Source organism: Ursus maritimus, unplaced genomic scaffold (genome assembly GCF_017311325.1).
Source record: "Ursus maritimus isolate PB19 unplaced genomic scaffold, ASM1731132v1 scaffold_24, whole genome shotgun sequence".
Taxonomy (NCBI): Eukaryota; Metazoa; Chordata; class Mammalia; order Carnivora; family Ursidae; genus Ursus; species Ursus maritimus.
Window position 1 is genome coordinate 16281251 of NW_024424897.1, and position 22361 is coordinate 16303611.

General features: G+C 35.4%; 1 protein-coding gene across 1 annotated transcript in view; it reads right to left on the minus strand.

Annotated features, from left to right (window-relative positions):
- Positions 1 to 18086, minus strand: part of EFCAB13 (EF-hand calcium binding domain 13) — an 82271-nt gene extending 64185 nt beyond the window's left edge. Inside the window, 5 exon segments of the mRNA XM_008693929.1 lie at positions 4310 to 4453; positions 6462 to 6544; positions 7302 to 7432; positions 9825 to 9939; positions 17905 to 18086. Coding sequence (XP_008692151.1) covers positions 4310 to 4453; positions 6462 to 6544; positions 7302 to 7432; positions 9825 to 9939; positions 17905 to 18086 — 655 coding nt within the window.
- Between the last annotated feature and the right edge of the window lie 4275 nt (positions 18087 to 22361).

Here is a 22361-nt window from a genome sequence, read left to right on the forward strand (position 1 = left end):
TTTCTCCTTCAAAAAACAATGAAACATCTGCACAAATTTCAATCAACTACTTTGACTTGTTTTCTGACTTCTATGTTACACAGGGTTAAACAAAAACTTTTTAGATAAAACATCAAAAGCACAATCCAAAAAAGAAATACTTCTTCAGAAGTTTCATACTTTTTGAAAGTCATTCTTCAAAAAATGAAAAAACAAGCCATACACTAGAAGAAAATATTTACTAATTACATACCCAGTAAAGGACTCATGTTCAGATTATATATTTCAAAATGCAATAATAAGAACACAAACACATTTTTAATAGGCAGAAGATAAACAGCAAATAAGCACATGAAAGTATGTTCAAAATCATTTGATCATTCAGGAAATGCAAGTTAAAACCACAATGAGATAATACCATACATTAGAGTGACCACAATTTTTAAAGGCTCACCAATTCCAAGATATTCAAGATAATCACACTACTGGGTATTTACCCAAAAATAGGGCTACATTTTTTCAATGTAAAAATTAATGAACAAAAATTTAAACTAACATATGTCACCTAAAATTGGTTGAATGGCCACTAATCACAAAGCAGCAGAAAGAGAAAATAAGAAAACAATCCCATTTATAACTGCACCAAAAATAATAAAATACCAAGAATAAACTTAACCAAGGAGGTAAAAGACCTGTATTCTGAAAACAATAAAACACTGGTTGAAGAATTTGAAGACAACACAAACAAATGGAAAGACATTCCATGCTCATGGATTAGAAGAACAAATATTGTTAAAATGTCCATAATATCCAAAACAATCTACAGATTTAATTCAATCCTTATCAAAATATTAACAGAATTTTTCATAGAACTAGAAAAAACAGTCCTTAACTTTGTATGGAACCACAAATGACTCCAAATAGCCAAATCGATCTTGAAAAAGAAAAACAAAATGTGAGGTATCATAATTTCAGATTTCAAGTTATATTACAAAGCTGTAGTAATCAAAACAGCATGGTACTGGCACAAAAACAGACACACATATATGGAACAGAATAGAAAACCCAGAAATAAACACACAATTATATGGTCAGTTAATCTTCAACAAAGGAGACAAGAATATGCAATAGGAAAAAGTCTCTTCAACAAATGGTGTTGGAACTGGACAGCAACATGCAAAAGAATGAAACTGGACCACTTTCTTACACCATACACAAAAATAAACTCAAAATGGGTTAAGAACTTAAATGTGAGACCTGAAACCATAAAAATCCTAGCAAAGAGCACAGGCAATAATTTCTCTGACATCAGCATAGCAAAATCTTTCTAGATATGTTTCCTCAGGGAAGGGAAACAAAAGCAAAAAATAAACTATTGGGACTACATCAAAATAAAAAGATGGCTGGCACAGTGAAGGAAAGAATCAACAAAACTAAAAATATGACATACTGAATGGGAGAAGATATTTGCAAATGATATATCCAATAAAGGTCTAGTATCCAAAATATATAAAGAACTTATACAACTCAACACCAGAAAAACAAAAAATCCAATTTAAAAATGGGCAGAAGTCATGAACAGACATTTCTCCAAAGAAGACATACAGATGGCCAACAGACACATGAAAAGATGTTCAACATCACTCATCATCAGGGAAATACAAATCGAAACCACAATGAGATATCATCTCACACCTACCAGAATGGCTAAATTCAAAAACACAAGAAACAAACAGCACTGGCAATGTTGTGGAGATAAAGGAAACTTCATGCAATATTGTTGGGAATGCAAACTGGTGCGGCCACTGCGGAGAACAGTATGAAGTTTCCTCAAAAAGTTAAAAAAAGAACTACCATATGATCCAGTAATCACACTACTGGGTATTTACCCAAAGCATATGAAAACATTAGTGCAAAGGCATATATACATCCCTATGTTTACTGCAGCATTATTTACAATAGCCAAATTACGGAAGCAGCGCAAGTGTCCATCAACAGATGAATGGACGAAGATGTGGTATATATATACAATGGAATATTATTCAGCCATACAAAGAATGAAATCTTGCCATTTACAACAACATGGATGAAGCTAGAGAGTATAATGCTAAGTGAAATAAGCCAGTCAGAGAAACACAAATATCATATGATTTCCCTCATATGTGGAATTTAAGAAACAAAACAAATGAACAAAGGGGGGTAGAAAATGACAAACCAAGAAACAGATCCTTAACTAAAGAGAATAAACTGGTGGTTACCAGAGGGAAGGTGGATGGGGGATGGGTGAAACAGGTGAAGGGTATTAAGAGTACACTTATGTTGATGAGCACTGATTAATATATGGAATTGTTGAATCCCTATATTGTACACCTGAAATCAATATAACACCATATGTTAGCAACACTGGAATTTAAAAAAATAAAAACAAATATGATAAAATAAAATAGGTTGGAGTAGACTTTCATCTTTCTATCCTTCAGTTTCCCCAATGGTAAATTCAGGTAACTGGAAGAAACTACATCTAACGTCTTGAATACCTAAAGCTCTATAGCTTTATTGCTTTGAATTTCTAATAACAATATTACCTAAAAACCTTAAAAATTTTACATTCTTTGAAGTAGCAATTTCAATTTTAGCTATCTTTTATCTGATGGGAGAGAAAACACTGCTTGTAACTGTAAATATATAAGAAATAATTTATATTTATATAGATTATTTGTTATATAGGTTATTTTTCAAAACAATTTGTTTTTGTTTTTTGATCTGCCCCACAGAATAACTCACAGCCATTTAAAAAGGCAGTGTGGATCTACACTTATTTACATGGAAAGTTGACTAACATAAAATGTTAACAGTAAAGGGTAACAATAAAATGCATATGAGTCCATGTGTATTTTTTTAAATTATGTGTTCATGCATGTGTATATACCACACTTACACACACACACACACACACACACTCACATGCTTAGAAAAATCCTAGAAAAATATATGTAAAAATACCAAAGTTCGGCTTTATGTAGTGGGATTATACACCAGTTTTATTTTCTTCTTTACGTTCTCCTGCGCTTCCAGAGAATCGAGTTATTTCCACTTTGAATAATTATTTTAATATAAATCTCAAAAAAAACATCAAGAAAATCAACATATGGATAAATTACCATGTCAGAAAAACCAGAGCTGCCAAGAAAGTTAACATATGGATAAACATGTCAAAAAATAGAGCTGCTTCTTAACCTTGCTAAAAGCTTGACTTATATTTATTTTATTTTTATGCCCTCTGAAAGCTGTCTACAGTAGACACTCAAAAAATGTTGGGATGACTTGAATAGATGGACAGATGGATACATACATACGATGGCAACTATTACAACTTGTCAATTCAATACTATTAGATTGCTTAGTAACATTCTATTGGTGGTCTGTACTGCTCCTAGGATTTTCCATCTACAAATCTTTATAATAATAAATCCACATCTTATATTTGAGCAGCTTGATGCTTTCAATCTTAGCGTATTACTTTGCATTTATGTGTACTGAATTTATTTTATTTCTGACCATCCCTTCAATATATCTAGATCATTTTTATTCTAAACTTGTCTCTCCTCCTTAACAAACTTGGAATGGTCTGTAAATGTAATCAGTTCTCTATTATCTACTTCTTTGATTAAAGTATTGGACACTGACTACAAAGGAATAATTACTTTTCTAGGTGATTTTAAATGAAATTATTAGGATTCTGATTTGCATTTTCTTGGCTACTGATGATGGAACATATTTTTATATGATTATTGGCTATACATATTTTCTTTTACGTGAAATACTTGCCCATGTGTCTTACACATTTTTCTATTCGATTGTTACTGATTTGTATGAGTTCTTCACACATTCTGTGAACTAATCCTTTGCCAGTTCTGTGAATTGCAAATATTTCCAAGTTTGTAACTTGTCTTCTTACTTTAAAGGTGTCTTTTGATAAATAAAAGTTCTTAATTTTAATATGGTTAAACATATTAATCTGTTCTTTTATACTCAAAAACTTTTGCCTTAAGAAATTTTCCCTATCCCATCCCTATACCACGCAATTAGCAAAAATTAAAAGTCTAAAAATACCAAATATTGATGAAAGTATGTCATAAGCCAATCCAGTAATTAACAATCCAATTATGTACCTGAGGCCCAATTTTTAATATTATCATAAATGTGCAAAAAAAGTTTTTATAACATATTATAAAGCTTAGCTTTCCTATGATTTGCAATTAATCTGACCAACATATAACTTATCTCTATGTTTGTAGACCTTAAACTACATTGAAAACATAAAACTTACCATCAATATCAATAGTCTTTAGTGCCTTTTGCATTTCTGAATCACTTATAAAAATCTTCAAGGTGTGATGGATTGTTGGCAGATCATTCACATAAATCTTACCACTTTGAATTTTGCTGAAAATTTTACAGGCCTTCTGAAGTGCTAAACACACACACCAAAACAGTTAATTAATTCAAATGAATAATTATCCTTATCCCTGTTATACCCTCTCTCAAGGAAAACAACAATAATCACTAAAAGAAGAAAGAGGGGGGCGCCTGGGTGGCACAGCGGTTAAGCGTCTGCCTTCGGCTCAGGGCGTGATCCTGGCGATCTGGGATCGAGCCCCACATCAGGCTCCTCCGCTGTGAGCCTGCTTCTTCCTCTCCCACTCCCCCTGCTTGTGTTCCCTCTCTCGCTGGCTGTCTCTATCTCTGTCAAATAAATAAAATCTTTAAAAAAAATAAAAAAATAAAAAAAAATAGAAGAAAGAGGAGCAAATCTCTGTGTTCTAATCCTTTGCTTTAAAATGGATCTTGTGACTTATTTAGGTCTGTCTAGGGTGAATGGCCTCTAAGTCTACAAGCTTCCTAAAGAACTCTCAGAAACTGTGAGGAAGTCATGCAAAATTCACATAGAAAAGCCTTCCACAACTTTACCTGGGAACGTTAAATCCTTCTTCCATGCTCCCATATCACTTGGTATGTATCTCAGCCAAAGCTCTTTGTATTGTGACTGTTTGCATGTTAATATGCCTCACTAAACTGTCAACTTTTGGGGGGCAAGATTTTTCATTCTTCAAGTGCCAGTGTCTAATTCAGGACAGATCCTCAAAAAATGTCTGCTGAACTGAATTTAGTTCAGTAGATATAACAAATAATTTTCAGAAAAAGAGGTGCTAGATGACAGGGTTAAATATCAGAGAAAGGTTAAAATAATAATGACTTTAATAATAGGAGTTTTAATAGAGTATTGGAGATGGAAACCAGGTTTCAGTGAAATGGGAAGTAAATAAACAATTAAGGGAAACAACTCTTTGAAGAAGCTTCTTTGAAAAACAGAGTATAAAATTGACATAGTCCTGGGGCACCTGGGTGGCTCAGTTGGTTAAGCGTCCAACTCTTGGTTTCCGCTCAGGTCATGATCTCAGGGTTGTGAGATACAGCCTTGCATGGGCTCCATGCCCAGCAGGGAGTCTGCTTGAGATTCTCTCTCCCTCTTCCTTTGCCCCTCCCCCTGTTCACACTCCCTCTCTCTCTCTCTCTCTCTCTCTCTCAAATAAATAAATGTATCTTTAAAAAATAATTGACATAGTCCCTGAGGAAGTAGAAGAAAACTGAGTGGAAGAAAATCAAGAGTGAAGGGATTAGTCACATGAAAAGGCATTTTCTCCAATGAAGGGAAGGCCATGGATGTTGTTTACAATCCTAAGAGTTCTCCTCACAAGAAAAATGTTTTCCTTTTTTTCTGTATCTATATGAGATGATGGATATTAACTAAACTTATTGCGGTAATCATTTCACAATGTATGTAAGTCAGGTCATTATGCTGCACACCTTAAATGTATACCGTGCTACATCTTAATTATATTCCAATAAAACTGGGGGATAAAAGATGCCTAATATAGGGGTGCCTGGCTGGCTTAGTTTCTAGTGCATGCAACTCTTGATCTTGAGATTGTGAGTTTGAGCTCCATATTGGGCATAGAGATTACTTTTTAAAAAATGCCTAATATGATGACTGGAATTAAGGTAAAAGGAAAAATAGCCAAATGACTCCATAAATAGAGAGGAGAGGCCCAGGATATGGGAGAACTCAGTGTCAAGAAGTGAAGTGTACTATGATTCTTAACATTAAAATACCAAGAACTAAATCCCAGTAAAATCAGTGACTCCAGTGCTAATATATTCATTGGATTAATATCCAGACTTTTTCCCAAAAAACTCTGAACTAGAATAAGCACATATGTTATATTTTGCCTATCTCATCAATACGATAGAAGATATTCATGAATACTTAGTTTAGTTTACTTATGCCTTGCTCACAGGCTACATACAGCTAATATCATATGCCATTAGGAGTAAAGAAAGAGATACTAACCACTGAAACAATTCCTAATAAAGCACACAATCAGGAAATTAATTCAAGAAATTCTAGAACCTATTATTACCACTTAATTCTTGTGAGTGTAAGTCTCCTTGAGGTATTTCATTGTATAATGTCTTGTAAAGGCTAGAAATCATTTCCCGTTTCCTGTCAAAGAAATAGCCACATTAGAAAGCAGCACAAAAACAAACTACACACACAAACACACAAAATATTCATGCCATTTTTCCATTAAAACAGTAACAAACCTATCAATGGCTTGAGATTCTCCAGTGTCTTACTCCACAAAAACTTTTCTTAAAGAACTGTCCAAGTGATAATGAATTATATATTCTTCATCCCAGAATTCCCACCTTGCTTCTTTTAGATGCTCTATGGAGCAGAATTTACCCTGGTCAGTAAGTAGTGCCCATGACCCACAATCCTTTGGCTGTGGTCCAATTTTTGCTACTCTTAATTTAAGTCACAGCAAATTTATTACAGTAAGGAAAAACAAGAATATCTTTAAACAGCAAAGAATCCCAGATTTCACAACTTGTCAGTAAAAACATTTTGAAAAGATGATTTATCTAATACCATAACACGTAAGTAACTGAAATCATAAAATGTTAGTGTTAGTCCACCTAGTAAGAGATTCTTGTACAGATGTGGAGACTGAGGCCCAGAGATATAAAGTGAACTGTACAACAGCCTAAGCTAGCATGTGAGGTCAATAAGGATTCAATTCTAAGTCTTTCATTTCCATATACAGTGGGCTCAGCTCTACACCATCCTTCCTAAGAGCAGAGGCTTAGTTTGCACAAACTATTATGCATACTTTATGTGGAAAGGATAGATGATTCCAAAAAGAAAAACCCCAAGTCTGAATACAACATTTAGGGTAGAAAATCAATGACTTAAATACCGAATAATTGAGGAAGATGTACAAAGGGGTGATAAAGTCTTGTGAACACTGTACTGATTCGGCAGCTTGAACAAAGAGTTTTCTTCCCTAGTCATCTTCTCCTTCGATGGCTTCACTGAGGAAGAGGCAATCTAGAGCCAAATACAAGAACATTGGTGCCTGAGATCACACTGGTAAACCAGCATTACTGGACAATAAACCTCTTGTAAGATAGGCTCCTCATATCATATCTAGGCTCCGCATTGATGTAAAATTGCTTTTCATAAGGACGTTAGTTTACATATACTAAAAAATGAAATAAACTATATTCTTTTGCAAAGCCACATTTTTCTAAGTATGTGACTAAATTGTCTCCTAATTAATATTATTATGTCAATTTATAATAATGGATTTTACAGAGCAAGGCAAATCTGGGGTACAGTGAAGACAAGACCACCAGATTCAAGGCTACGTATATAGGCTTTGAGTGTATGAGCAAAATAATGTAAAGAAGCAAAACAGTTATTCCAATAACACAGGTAGCGGGACACCTGGGTGGCTCAGTTGGTTAAGCAGCTGCCTTCGGCTCAGGTCACAATCCCAGGGGTCCTGGGATCGAGTCCCGCGTCAGGCTCCTTGCTCAGCAGAGCTTGCTTCTCCGTCTGCCTGTTGCTCCCCCTGCTTCTGCTCTCTCTCTCACACACAAATTAACAAACAAAATCTTAAGAAAAAAAGAAACCCAACCAAATAACACAGGTAGTTATGCTTTAAATTATCCTTATGATTGAGAAAACGATCCATTCTACATGTATGTATAAACATGATTCAAAAGTAGCAAGTAGCTAGGTAGACAGAAAAGTGTCACTTTAGAAAATGAGGACTATAATATTAGGTGTCTTCGATTTTATGTGGGATCTAGATCCTTGTCTTTTAAAGACCATGCAGAATGTAGAAAGAAGACTCTGAAGCCAGACAAGATTGGTAAGAATTGGTACTGAGATCCCACATAGAGCCAAAATTATCGAAAGGCAATGTTACCAGCAAGAATAGGCTTGGGGGGGGGGGAAGAAAAAAAAATTTCTCCTCCAACAGAAGAAGTATGCAGAGTAAAATCTGTTTTTGTCTCAGCTCTTGGCTGGAAAAAAGAGAGAGAGAGAGAGAAGAGAGAATACTCTTCTCGATTAGTTAGAGCTATAGCTCTACCCACACAGGAGTGTAGAACTCAAATCGACACTAAATACATGGGCCAGGAAAATAGAAACCAAAAAATTCATTTAAAGTGGTCCCATGATTGTAACACCTCTGAAGTACAGGGCAGAAGCGAATTCAAATTCTCCTGTAGAAGGGTACATTAAATCCAGAGTCATCATGAGATTCCCACAGATTCAGATCAAATATATAGTTTGAGATATAGGATATAAGTTAATGAGTGAGAATCAGACAAAGCAATAAACAGATTTAGATCCCCGAAGGACTTTACATTAGGTTTATCAGATATCAATCTTGAAGCAACTATGGAACATGAGCAAAGAACATAACAGAAGGCAGATTATAAGAAAAACCAAATAAAATTTCTAGAAGTAAAAAAATATAAGCACTGAAATTAAAATCTCAATAGATAGGTTAAGCTGCAGATTAGATTCAGCTAGAGAAAGAAAAACTAGAAAACAGATGGGAGAAATTATCCAGACAAAAGAGAGTATCTCTAAGTACATCATATAGTGAATGCAGTAGGTAGAATGGCAGCCCCACAAAAAGATACGTCCATATCCTAATCCTTGGAACCTATATATGTGACTTTATCTGGTAAAAGGTCTTTGGAGATGGAACAAAGTCAAGGATCTCAAGATGAGATCTACAATGATGTGCTTATAAAGGCAGAAGGAGACCTGAGATACAAATACAAGTGAGAAGACCATATACAGAGCAAGATGGAGGCCAAGACTGAATTTATGCTGCCCCAGCCAAGGAATGCCTGGTTAACTGTTATAACAGCAGAAGTACCAACAGAGAGCACAGTAATAAAAATAAAGGTCTAATGGAGGAAGAAGGGGAAAACATCATATTCTTCTAAAGGATACCTTGTTACATTAAAAAAAGAAAGAAAGAAAAAGAAAAGGAAGAAGAAAAGGAAAAGGGGGAGGGGAGGAGGAAGAAGAGGAGTAAGAGGAGGAAATATTTAAAATTAAGGAAGGTAAGAATGAAGGGGGTAAACAGAAGGGGGAATGAACCATGAGAGACTGGACTCTGGGAAACAAACTGAGGGCTTCAGAGGGGAGGCGGGTGGGGGATTGGGATAGGTTGGTGATGGGTATTAAGGAGGGCACATATTGCATGGTGCACTGGGTGTTTTACGCAAATAATGAATCATGGAACATTACATAAAAAACTAAGGATATACTGTATGGTGACTAACATAACATAAAAAAAATTATTATTAAAAAAAATTGTGACAGCTCAGTCCTTGAACAAAAATGTGATGGAATGTTTGAAAGCTAAAAACCACACAAAAAGTAAAACAAATATTTCCAGATCATTATTTACCTCAGTTCTTTTAGTATGCAATTGTCCTTGTAAACTTTTCTTTCTCCTGACCTTTTTTTCTCCTGAAAACTCAGAGGATTTTTCTTCTCCACATAGGAATATTGATGTTTCAGTCCTAAATTGCAAAGAAAATTGGAATAATTCCCGAATTGCTTTTTTCTTTTTTCTTTTTTCATCTTTTATTTGCAGAATTTTCAAACATATACGAAAGTAGACAGAGTAATGTGATGATCTTCCCATGTACCTATCACCCAGCTTCAACAATGGACAATCCTATTTCATCTGTATCTCCATCCCTACTCCCATTTCTTATTGTTTTGAAGCAAATTCCAACATTATATTATTTCATGTGTAAAGATTTTAGTATGAATTTCTACAGGGTGTTTTTTCTTTTAAAAATATATTTAAAACACAATTATGACACCCAAAAAATTAACGATAATTTCTTAATATTATCAAACACAGTCAGTGTTCAAATTTCCAACTGTTTCATAAATGTCAAAATTTTTTAACACTTCTCATCGGGATTCAGTAAGGTCCCCATTACAGCTTGTTGATGTGTCTTTTAAAATCTCCATCTATCTATAGGTTCTTCTACCATGTCATTTATCATCATCATCATCATCATCATCATCATCATCATCATCTTCCCCAGGCAATTTGTCTTACAGATTTTCCAGTCTGGATTTTGCTAATTGTATCACCACGGTTGTAGGATTTTTAAAAAATATTTTATTTATTTATTTGTCAGAGAGAGAGAGAGAGAGAGAGAAAGCACAAGCAGGGGGAGCGGCAGGCAGAGGCCGAGGGAGAACGAGGCTCCCCACTGAGGAAGGAGCCCCATGTGGGACTCGATCCCAGTACTCTGGGATCATGACCAGAGCCAAAGGCAGACATTTAACTGACTAAGCCACCCAGGCATCCCTGGTTGTAGGATTTTTAAACCTTACTCAGATTAACATTTTTTGTTTGTTTTTTCAGCAAAACCACTATATAGATGCTGGTGCTTTCCACTGGGAGGCATAAAATGTACAAGTGGTTCTCTAATTGTGGTATTAGCTGCTATACCTATACATAATAACTAGACTCAGCAAATCATCAGGGACTATAAAATATTTATACCTAAATCTATCATTCCTTCTTTACTCATTAGTTAGAATATTTCTATAAAGAAAAATTTCCTCTTGGGTACTATTTCGTAACTCAGTTGTATAGTTCATATAGAAAGGCAGGATAATTACTTTATTCTTTTCCTTTATTTACCACTTTTCATAACAATGACTTGGCTCACTTGTAACCTCCAATAGTGACAAAATAATTTTTATATCATTTTGTACACCTGGATTTACATACATTAAATTCATCTTACTTCCTTGTAATTATTATCCTTATTAACACCCTAATTATCACATGTGTGGTGGGAGTCTCTTCAAGTAGGCTCTTGAGCCCTTTTGATGCATCCCTGATAGGAGTCTTTGTTAGTTTCCTCATTTCTGTAGCACCAGATGCTCCAGGCTCACCTGTACATTTCCTTTCCCAGACCTGCACTTCCTCTAAGGCATTGTGTGTCCCCAGGTGTTAACCTATTTTATACAATGTTAATGAAAGAAAGTAAAGGAACACTTCCACCACCTCCCGTTCCTTCCTAGGAGACAATTTTATTATGGTGTTCTAGAAATAATTATCTTGCCTTTTGTCGTCTAACACAAGGGAATAGTGAGAATCCCCGTGAGACTATCAGATTTGTCAGCAGAAACCTGCAGGCCAGAAGGGAGTGGTATGATACATTCAAAGTGCTAGGGGGAAAAAAACTGCCAACCAAAAATACTCTACCCCACAAAGTTGTCCTTCAGAATGGAAGGACAGACAAAGAGTGTTACAGACAAAAAAAAGGTGAAAGGAGTTCATCACACTAGACTGGCCTTATAAGAAATGTTAAAGGGAGTTCTTCAAGCTAAAATGAAAGGATGCTAATTAGTAATATGAAAACAAATGAAAGTATAAATCTCACTGATATAGGTAAGTATATACTTAAATTCAGGATACTCTATTATTATAATGGTGGTAGGTAAATTACATAGAACTCTCATATAAAAGTGAAAGGAGAAAAAGTATTAAAAATAACCACAATAATCTGTTAATGGATACACAATATAAAAAGATGTAAATCATGACATCAAAAATAAAATGAGAGGGAGGTGTAAACATGTTGAACTTTTATATACCTTTGAAGTTAAGTTGTTATCAGCTCAAAATAGACTTATAAGATGTTTTGTAAAAGCCTTATGGTAACCACAAAGCAAAAAACCTATAGTAAATACTCAAAAGATAAAAAGAAAGGAATCAAAGTATATCACTGGCTGGCTCATTTGGTAGAGCATGCAACTTTTGATCTCAGGGTTGTAAATTTCAGCCCCACAATGGGTGTAGAGATTACTTAAAAATAAAAATAAAAATAATTTTAAGTATATCACTAGAGAAAAATCATCAAATCACAAAAGGAGACAGCAAGAGAAAGGAACAAAGAAACTATAAAACAGCCAGAAAACCATCAACAAAATGGCAATGGTAAGTCCATACCTATCAATGATTACCTTAAATGCAAATGGACTAAATTTTCCAATCAAAAGACATAGAGTGACTGAATAAATTAAAAGAAAAAAAAAAGACCCAAATATACACTGCCTCCAAGAGGATCACTTCAGCTTTAAGGACAAGAATAGACTGAAAGTGAAGGGATAGAAAAAGATATTACATGCAAATGGAAACCAAAAGAGAGCAGGGTAGCTATATTTATATTAGACAAAATAAATTTCAATACACGTTTTTAAGCCAAATATTGTAACAAGAGACAAACAAGAGTCATTATATAATGATAAAGAGATGAATTAATCAAAAGGATATAGCAATTGTAATATTTATGCATCCAACATAAGAGCACCTAAATATACAAAACAAATATTAGTAGAGCTGAAGAAAGAAATAGACAGCAATGCAGCAATAGTAAGAGACACTTCAATAACCCACTTTCAACAACGGATAGGTCAACTAGACAGAAAGACAAAGGGAAACAATGGATTCCAACCACACCATCAACCAGATGGAGCTATAGAGACAGACATAGAGAACATTCCATCCAACAGCAGCAGAATACACATTCTTCTCAAGCATACATGCGACATTCTCTAAGACAGATCATTTGTTAGGCCACAAAACAAGTCTTTAAAACCTTAAGAAGACTGAAATTGTATCAAGCATCTTTTCTGACCACAAAGGTAATTAACAAGAAGTTAATTACAAGAAAAAAAACTGGAAAAATCACTATTGTAGAGATTAAACAACATGTTCCTGAGCAACCAATGGCTCAAGGAGAAAATCAAAAGAGAAATAAAAAACATCTGTGGAGACAAAGTAAATGAAAACACAACATACCAAGACATTGGATGCAGCAAAAGCTGTTCTAAGAGAAACATTTATAGAGATAAATGCCTATATAAGGAAAAAAGATCTCAAATAAACAACCTAATTTTATACCTCAAGGAACTGGAAGAAAGAAAAAAAGAATTAAGTCCAGAGTTAACAGAAGAAAAGCAGTAACAAAGATTAGAGCAGAAACATATGAAACATAGACTAAAAAGACAGTAGAAAAGATCAAAGAAATGAAGAGCTTGTTTTTTGAAAAGATAATCAAAATTAACAAATTTTACTAGAGTTAAAAAAAAAGAGAGAAGACTCAAACAAATAAAATAAGAAATAAAGAGGAGACAGTCAACTGATAACAGAAATACTAAAGATCATAAGAAAATACTATGAATAATTATATGCCAACAAATTACATAATGTAGAACAAATACATAAATATCTAAATTTCTAGAGACATACAAGACTGAATCATGAAAAAAACAGAAAATCTGAAAAGACTAATTATTACTAAGGAGATTGAATCAGTAATCAAAAACCTCCCAACAAAGAAAAGTCCAGGATGGCTTCACTGGTGAATTCTACTAAATATTTAAAGAATTAATGCCAAACCTTCCCAAACTCTTCCCAAAAATTGAAGAGGTGAGAACATTTCCAAACTCATTTTATGAAGCCAGCATTACAGATAGCAAAGCCAGACAAGGACACTACAAGAAAAGAAAATTGCAGCCCAATATCCCTGATAAACATAGATGTAAAAATTCTCAACAAAATATTGGCAAACCAAACTAACAGTACATTAATGATCTAGTGGGATTTATTTCTGAGATGCAGGTATGGTTCAACATAGACCGATCGGCAAATGTGATAGACCACAGTATAGGGAAAAACTCATTCCTCTGTGTTTCTCCTTTACTCTCACACTACGACCATACTCACACCACTTCTGACACCAAATGTGTGAGGTTCCCCCTTCCTCCCCCCCATGAAGCAATTCTCTGCCACACCAACTGGGTGTCCTACAAATTAACTCAATTCTGACACTGTCTACCTGAATATACTGTCAGATTCCACAGGTTAAGAGCTCAGTCCCACAAGACTGCCCCCAACCCACTTGTGCTAATCACAACTCCAGGTTGTACCTATGCTTCTGACTGATCAGCTATAAATCAGAGGTTCCTGCAAGCGCCTCCTTGGATTTGATTAATTTGCCAGAAGAGCTCACAGAACTCAGAAAAATAGTTACTTATGTTTACTAATTTATTTTAAAAATATGATAAAAGATACAGATGAAGCCAGATGAAAAGATACATAAGGCAAAGCCTGGGAGAATCTCAGCACAGGAGCTTCTGTTCTTGTGGAGTTAGAGTGCATCGCCCTCCTCCTGGTATGTGGATGTTTACATCAACCAGGAAGATCTCTGAACCCCATACTACTGAGATTTTTATGGAGGCTTCCTCGTGTAGGCATGATCAATTATTAATTCCATTTCCACCCCATCTGCCCTCTCTGGAGAGATTCTAGGTTGGTGAACACATCCACAGACTGGGAGGGTGACACACCCTAACTCCACTCCATGAGGACAGAAGCTCCTATGCTTGGGATCCTCCCAAATCTCACTTGTGTAGATCTTCATCAGGCTATTCATCTGTATGCTGTCATATCCTTTAATAAACTGGTAAACATGAGTGTTTCCCTGAGTTCTGTGAGCTGCTCTAGCAATTAACTAAACCCAAGGAGGGGTCATGGGAACCTCTGGTTTGTATCTAAGTCAAACAGAAGTTGTAGGGAACCTGCAAACTCATTACTTGAGATTGGCATATGAAGTGGGGGGTGTGGGGCAGACTCCTAGGACTGAGCCATTACTCTGTGGGATCTGATGCTATCTCTAGGTACATAGTATTAGAATTGAGTTAAATTGTAGGACATCCAACTGGTGTCAGAGAATGGCTTGGTGTGGGAAAAACCTACACATCTGGTGTCAGAAGTGTTATGAGTGTGGTAGTAGTATGATAGTAAAGGAGAAATATAGGAGAATTGAGGTGTTTCCAAACATAACCACATTAACAAAATGAAGGATAAAAATCATATGATCATCTAAAAGATGCAAAAAAAGCATTTAATAAAATTCAACATTCTTTCATGATAAGAAATCTCAGCAAAGTAGGTATAGGAGGAATATACATCAACACAATAAAGGACATATATGACAAGCCAGAGCTAACATCATACTAAATAGTCAAAAACTGAAAACTTTCCCTCTAAGATCAGGAACAAGAGAAGCGTACCCACTCTCACCACTTTTGTTCAACATAGTACTCGAAATCCTAGCCAGAGCAATTAGACAAGAAAAAGAAATAAAAGGCATCCAAATTGGAAAGGAAGAAGTTAAACTGTCTGTTTCCAGATGGTATGATCTTTTATACAGAAAACCCTAAAGACTATCAAAAAAATGTTAGAACTAATAAATAAATCAGTAAAGTTGCAGGATACAGAATCAATATACAAAAATCAGTTACAGAAATTTCTATAAACTAACAACAAACCATCAGAAAACTAAATTAAGAAAATAATCCTATTTACAATAGCATCAAAACCCAAAATATTTAGGAATAGATTTAACCAAGGAGGTGAAAAATCTGTATGCTGAAAACCATAAATCATTAATTTAAAAAAAAAAACTGAAGAAAACACAAATAAGTGGCAGGATATTCTGTGTTTGTGGGTTGGAAGAATTAATATTGTTAAAATGTCTATAATATCCAAAGTGATCCAAAGAATCAATGCAATTCCTATCCAAATTCCCGTGGCATTTTTCACAGAAATAGAATAATCCTAAACTTTGTATAGAACCGCAGAAGACCTCAAAGGGTCAAAGCAATCTTGAGAAAGAAAGAGTAACACTTCTAGAACACAGGCAATAAGCTCTTTGACATTGGTCTTGGCAATAATTTTTTGGATTTGATACCAAAAGCAAAGGCAACAAAAGCAAAAATAAACAAATGGGACTACATCAAAATGAAAAACTTTCTGCACAACAAAGGAAAGCATCAGCAAAATGAAAAGGCAACCTAGGGAGTGGGAGAAAATATTTGCAAAACCATGTATCTGATGAATTAATATTCAAAATATACAAGGAATTCATGCAACTCAATAGCAAATAAACAAATAATCCATTTTAAAAAGGACCTGAATAGACACTTTTCCAAAAAAGATATACAAATGGCCAACAGGTACATGAAAAGGTACTCAACATCACTCATCATCAAGGAAATGCAAATCAAAACCACAATGAGATATCACTTCACACCTTTTAGAATGGCTATTTTCAAGAAGATAAGAAACAAGTATTGGCAAGAATATGGAGAAAAGGAAGTACTTGTGAACTGCTGGTGGGAATGTAAATTGGTGCAGCAACTATGGAAAACTGTTGAGTTTCCTCAAAAAACTTAAAATGTAACTACATATGATCCAGCAATTCCATTTCTGGGTATTTACCCAAAGGCAATGAAAACAGGATCTCAAAGAGATATCTGCACTCCCATGTTCACTGCAGCATTATTCATAATAGCCAAAATATGGAAACAATCTAAATGTCTATCAACAGATAAATGGTTAAAGATGTGATCTCTCTCGATCTCTCTCTCTCTCTCTCTCACACACACACACACATACACACACACACAAACACACACACCAGGAATACTATCCAGCCATGAGAAAGAAGGAAATCCTGTCATTTGTAACAACATGGATGGACCTTGAGGGCATTATGTGAAGTAAAATAAGTCAGACAGAGAAAGGCAAATACTGGGTGATCTCACTTATACGTGGAATCTATTAAAAGGCAAATTCAGGGACACCTGGGTGGCTCAGTCAGTTAAGCGTCTGCCTTTGGCTCAGGTCATGATCCCAGGGTCCTGGGATGGAGCCCTGCATCAGGCTCCCTGCTCAGCAGGGAGTCTGCTTCTCCCTCTTCTGCTGCCCCTCCCCCTGGCTCGTGCTCTCTCGCTCATGCTCTCTCTATCTCAAATGAATAAATAAAATTTTTTTAAAAAAGCCAAATTCATAGAAACAGAGAGTAGAATGGTGGTTTCCAGGGGCTGGGGTTAGGGTAAAGAAGAGTAGGGAGAGGCTGGTACAGGGGTACAAACCTTCAGCTAAAAGATAAATAAGGTCTGTGGGTCTAATGTATAACACAATGACTATAGTTGATAATACTGTATTGTGTAATTGAAATTTACTAAGAGAGTAGAACTTAAGTATTCTCACCAAAAATAAATAAGTAAATAAGGCAAAGAGGTGAAATGAGTAAAAGGTGGTAATCATTTCACAATGTAAACACATGTTAAATCATCACATTGTATGCTTAAATATTTTACTTTGTCAAAAAAAGACAAACTTACAGACACATGGATAATTACTCTTCCATAACTGGAAGTCTGTGGTGGTTTATAGGCTTCTACAAAGTTGTGAGAAAAGTGAGAAAAAATGAAAATAATAGCTATCTAGGAATTAAAACTACACTCCAGAAAGAAAGGCCACAAATATGCATGATCTTCTATATTCAGTACATCAGCAGAACTTAAGAGCTAAATTTTTGGTTTTCTCAAACTTACAGAAGTATAATTCAACTAAGTAAGTTCGAAGTTTAACTTACATTTTTTTGTGTTCTAGTCTCAAACACCTAATTTCATGTGAAATTTTCTTCTGTGTTGTTTTAGAAAACTTGCCGTCTTTCTTGTTGTCAACATGTCTTGATGGCAAGTTGGATGCAAGTACATTACAGCCATGATCTGATGAATTGATATTTTCTTCTGCCTGGGAGCAACCAAGATCCATAGTCAACTATGTACTCTTTGCACATATAAATTAAATATGACATTCTGGGTCAAATCATTCATTGCAGAATAGCATTTCTCTAAAATGATGCTAACAAACAGAATTTTGTTGAAAAGGATTTAATTATTTGTGCATTTGCCCAGATTAGGTACATATTCAAAATGCCACCAACAATCTTCACTGCATTATGCAGCTATAAAATGCCCGGCATTCATGAATGTATCTAACAGCTGTTGAATCTAGCTCTTAAAGGCATTTTTAAGCTTATTTCATTAAATTAAAAACTTCTGCTCTGCAAAAGACACTCTCTCAAGAGGATGAGAGGACAAGCCACACACAGAGAATAAATATTTACAAAAGACATATCTGATAATAGGCTGTATTTTTTTTTGTATATTCAAAAAATATACAAAGAACTCTAAACTCAATAATAAGAAAAAGCACAACCCAACTTAAAAATGGACAAAAGATCAAGGCGCCTGGGTGGTTCAGTCGGTTAAACATCTGACTCTTGGTTTCAGCTCAGGTCATGATCTTGGGGTCATGAGACTGAGCCCCACGATGGACTCCATCCTGGGCATGGAGCCTGCTTGGGATTCTCTCTCTCCATCTTTCTGCCCCTGCCCCTACTTGCACAGGCTCTGTCTCTCAAAAGAAAAGGCAGAAGATCTTAATAGACACCTTACCAAAGAAAATATACAGATGGCAAACAAGCACATGAAGAGATGCTCAACATCATGTCATTAGGGAATCACAAATTAAAACATCAAGATACCACTACACATCTATCCGAACGGCCCGAATCCAAAATACTGACAAAGCCAAATGCTGGCAAGAATGTGGAGCAAGAGGAACGCTCATCCACTGCTGGTGGGAATGCAAAATGGTACAGCCACTTAGAAAGACAGTTTGATAGTCTCTTACAAAACTAAACATACTCTTACCATATGTTGCAACAATTGCACTTATTGATATTTACCCAAAGGAGCTGAAAACCTATATGCGCACAAAAACCTGCACACATGTTTATAGCAGCTTTATTTATAATTGCCAAAACTTGGAAAAAAACAAAATGTCCTTCAGTAGATGAATGGATGAACGAACTGTAGGAACTGTGGTACATCTAGGAAATGGAACACTATTTGGCACTAAAAAGAAATGAGCTATCGAGCCATGAAAAGACATGGAGGAACCTTAAATGCATATCACTAAGTCAAAGAAGCCCAACTGTAAAGGCTGTAGCTGTATGATTCCATATGGCATTCTGAAAGGGGAAAACTGTGGAGACTAAAAAGACCAGTGGTTGCCTGTGGTGGGGAGGGGTGGGGGGGGAGATTGAATAAGCAGAGCACATAGGATACATAGGGCAGTGAAACTATTCTATATATTATAATAATGGCAACATGTCATTATACATTTGTCCAAACTCAAAGAATGTACAATACTGAGTCAATCCCAATGTAAACTATGGACTTTGGGTGACAATGATAAGCCAATGTAGGTTCATTTACTGTAACAAATGTACCACTGTGGTGCAGGAGGAAGCCGCACACACATAGGGGCAGGGGCTTTATGGGAAGTTCTCACCCAATTTTGCTGTGAATCTAAAACAGCTCTAAAAAATAAAGTCTACTGAGAAAAAAAAAAGAAGTGGCTATATTACTTCTAAATAGACAGGTCCCCCAACAAAAAAGGAACCAGAGCCTAGAAACAATGAACATGTTTAGAAAGAGAAGAATGGAGTTAGAAATACACTCTTTTGAAATGTGGCTGTTTGCTTAAAGCCACTGGAATGCATCTAGTTGATCAAAGGTATATTAGTTTTTAACCCCTGAACAAATTACACAGGCAATTTATAAAGAAGATCACCAAGGGAGTTTAGAGAACTCCTATCTCTATATAAAATAGAAATTAAGGGAACCGTTTCAGTGACTTTTAGGGTCTGCATACATTGCCTTACCACAGAGGCACACCTTTAACAAGCTGCTTCAAAAAGGCAATCTGATTTGTTGCCTTAACGAGATGTTTAATAGGAATGATGAAAAGTTTCCTACAGATGTTGAGAAAAATGACTCAAAATACAAACCAGGAAAACAAAAAGAAGAAGATCTAAAAAGATAGAGGCACAAAAGCCTGTTATCAAAGACCAGATGAACAAAAGCAGTCAAATAGTGAACAGAAACTTTGATGATACAGAAAATGAACCACCTCTGAAACTCTATCGTTAAAGATGTAGGAAGTATAAACTATACGGCCTAAGGAAGACAAACTGGTATGATATATTAGTATTGTTAATTATTTTAATTTTTAAGAATTCATCTTCAAAATCAGGTATGAGGGCACAATCAACAAAGCATTACGTATAAAAGGGTGGAACAGGTTAATTTATATATCACACATCTCAGTACTTACCAAGAAGTCTTCGATTTTTCGGGGGGGGGGATTATAGTATAGATACATGTCTTACCTGGTGGCACCAGATCCATTAAAAGCATAAATTTAAAAGGTTAAGACTCTCAGTTGACAATGTTGAGTTTTACCTGAGCCCTGTGCTTCCAGAAAATAGTGAAGATTAAAGGAATCCCCTCAGCCTTTTGTGTTCTGGAAAATGGCTTACTGCAAAGAACCACCCTTCTCCATATACTTTAGATAAAACTCATAGATGCCCTCCTTGTTTACCTATGACAAGCCCAAAATTCCCTTTCTTTGCTTCATGAATGATTAGCCAAACTATTTTAACCCCACTGATTAATCAGAACAAAATGCTTATTAGCCAAACTTCCGTTAAGCTTCTCTCCTTCCTCCAGGCCCCTAAAACACTCTCTGATCTATTTATCCGATCATGCCACTCTTCCATTCCACTTCCCCATACCCAGTTTTTCCTACTTTTGTTGACTCCTATTATTTAAAAAAACAAAAACAAAAACCAAAGCCCTTTTTTGCCTAGCCCTTGAGATGTTTACAGATCTTCTGGTCACAGCCTTCTCCCTATTGCAATAGTCCCCCTTCCTGCTATTTCAATAAATAGTCCTTTTTCTCCCTCTCAATAATCCTTTTGAATAAAGTCTCTCCTTACTAAGTCCAGGTTTGTTTTTTATTTGATACAATACTGGCCAATGAATAAGAATATCCCCTGAATCACAGATAAGAAGGCTAGAGAAACTTGTCACCTTTTGTATTACCTTCTAGTTAGATTCCACATCATTAATTATGTCATCTACAACCTCTCATGTAGGTTTAAATCCTTTATTCTCCTGAAAAAGTATCCCAGCTTCTACCCCTCAAAAGATCTCACCATCCACCACAGATCTCTTGACACTACACAGGTTGCTGGGATGAGAAGTTTCAGTATATGCCCACAAAAAGACCTCAAAGGTCACCTTAGTTGTTAAGCAAGATCTTGTAACTATATTGCACAATGAATCTGCTTACTGATTAAGGATGTGAGACAATGTAAAATAATTTTTTAATGTAAACTAATTTTTTAAAAAAAGAAGAGGAAGGAGTCTTTAGAAACTGTTTTGAAAAAATACCTGGCCAAAAAAAGGTAATTTAGCTTCCATTTTTCAGTTCAGCAGTAAATTCTGCCCTTGAGGACTCAATGGCCTTGATGAACAAGTATGAATGAGCAAGAGCACAAAGGGATTTCCTGTCCAAAAAAAGAAAAAAGAAAAGAAAAAATTATATGCCTGTTTAAGAGACTTAAGTAATTATATTTACCTACTGAAGTTATCCCTGTAATGTAACACTCACAACCTAATACAGAAGAGGTAATCCACAACCCAGATATGTGTGCAAAAGCTAGAAAAAGCAGTTAGTAGAGTGTAATTCACAGCAGATCATCCAGTCCCTTAACTTTACCTTTTACGGATAAGAAGTAGAGAAATTCAAACTCAAATGACATAAAAAGTACAAAAATCCAGTTATATTTATTTATTCAAATAAGCCTAGAGAAGCAGAACTACTAATATGGCAGCAATCACTATGTTATTAAATGTTTACTGTGTACTAGACATTATGATAAACACTTTGACAGAAATTTCATTTATTCCTCACAAATATCTTTTAAGGAATTATCATTACCCTTTACATTACAGATGAGGAAAATAAAGACTCAGATCAAGTTGTACAAGATTACACAGCCAACAAATAGCGGAGTCAGATTTGAAGTCAGGCAGCCTAACTCAAGCACCCATGGTCTTCAGCACCCTATAACACTGCCTCTCAAAAAAATTCTATTGCAAACAAAAGATGCCTTAGCCTGTTTGAAACCAG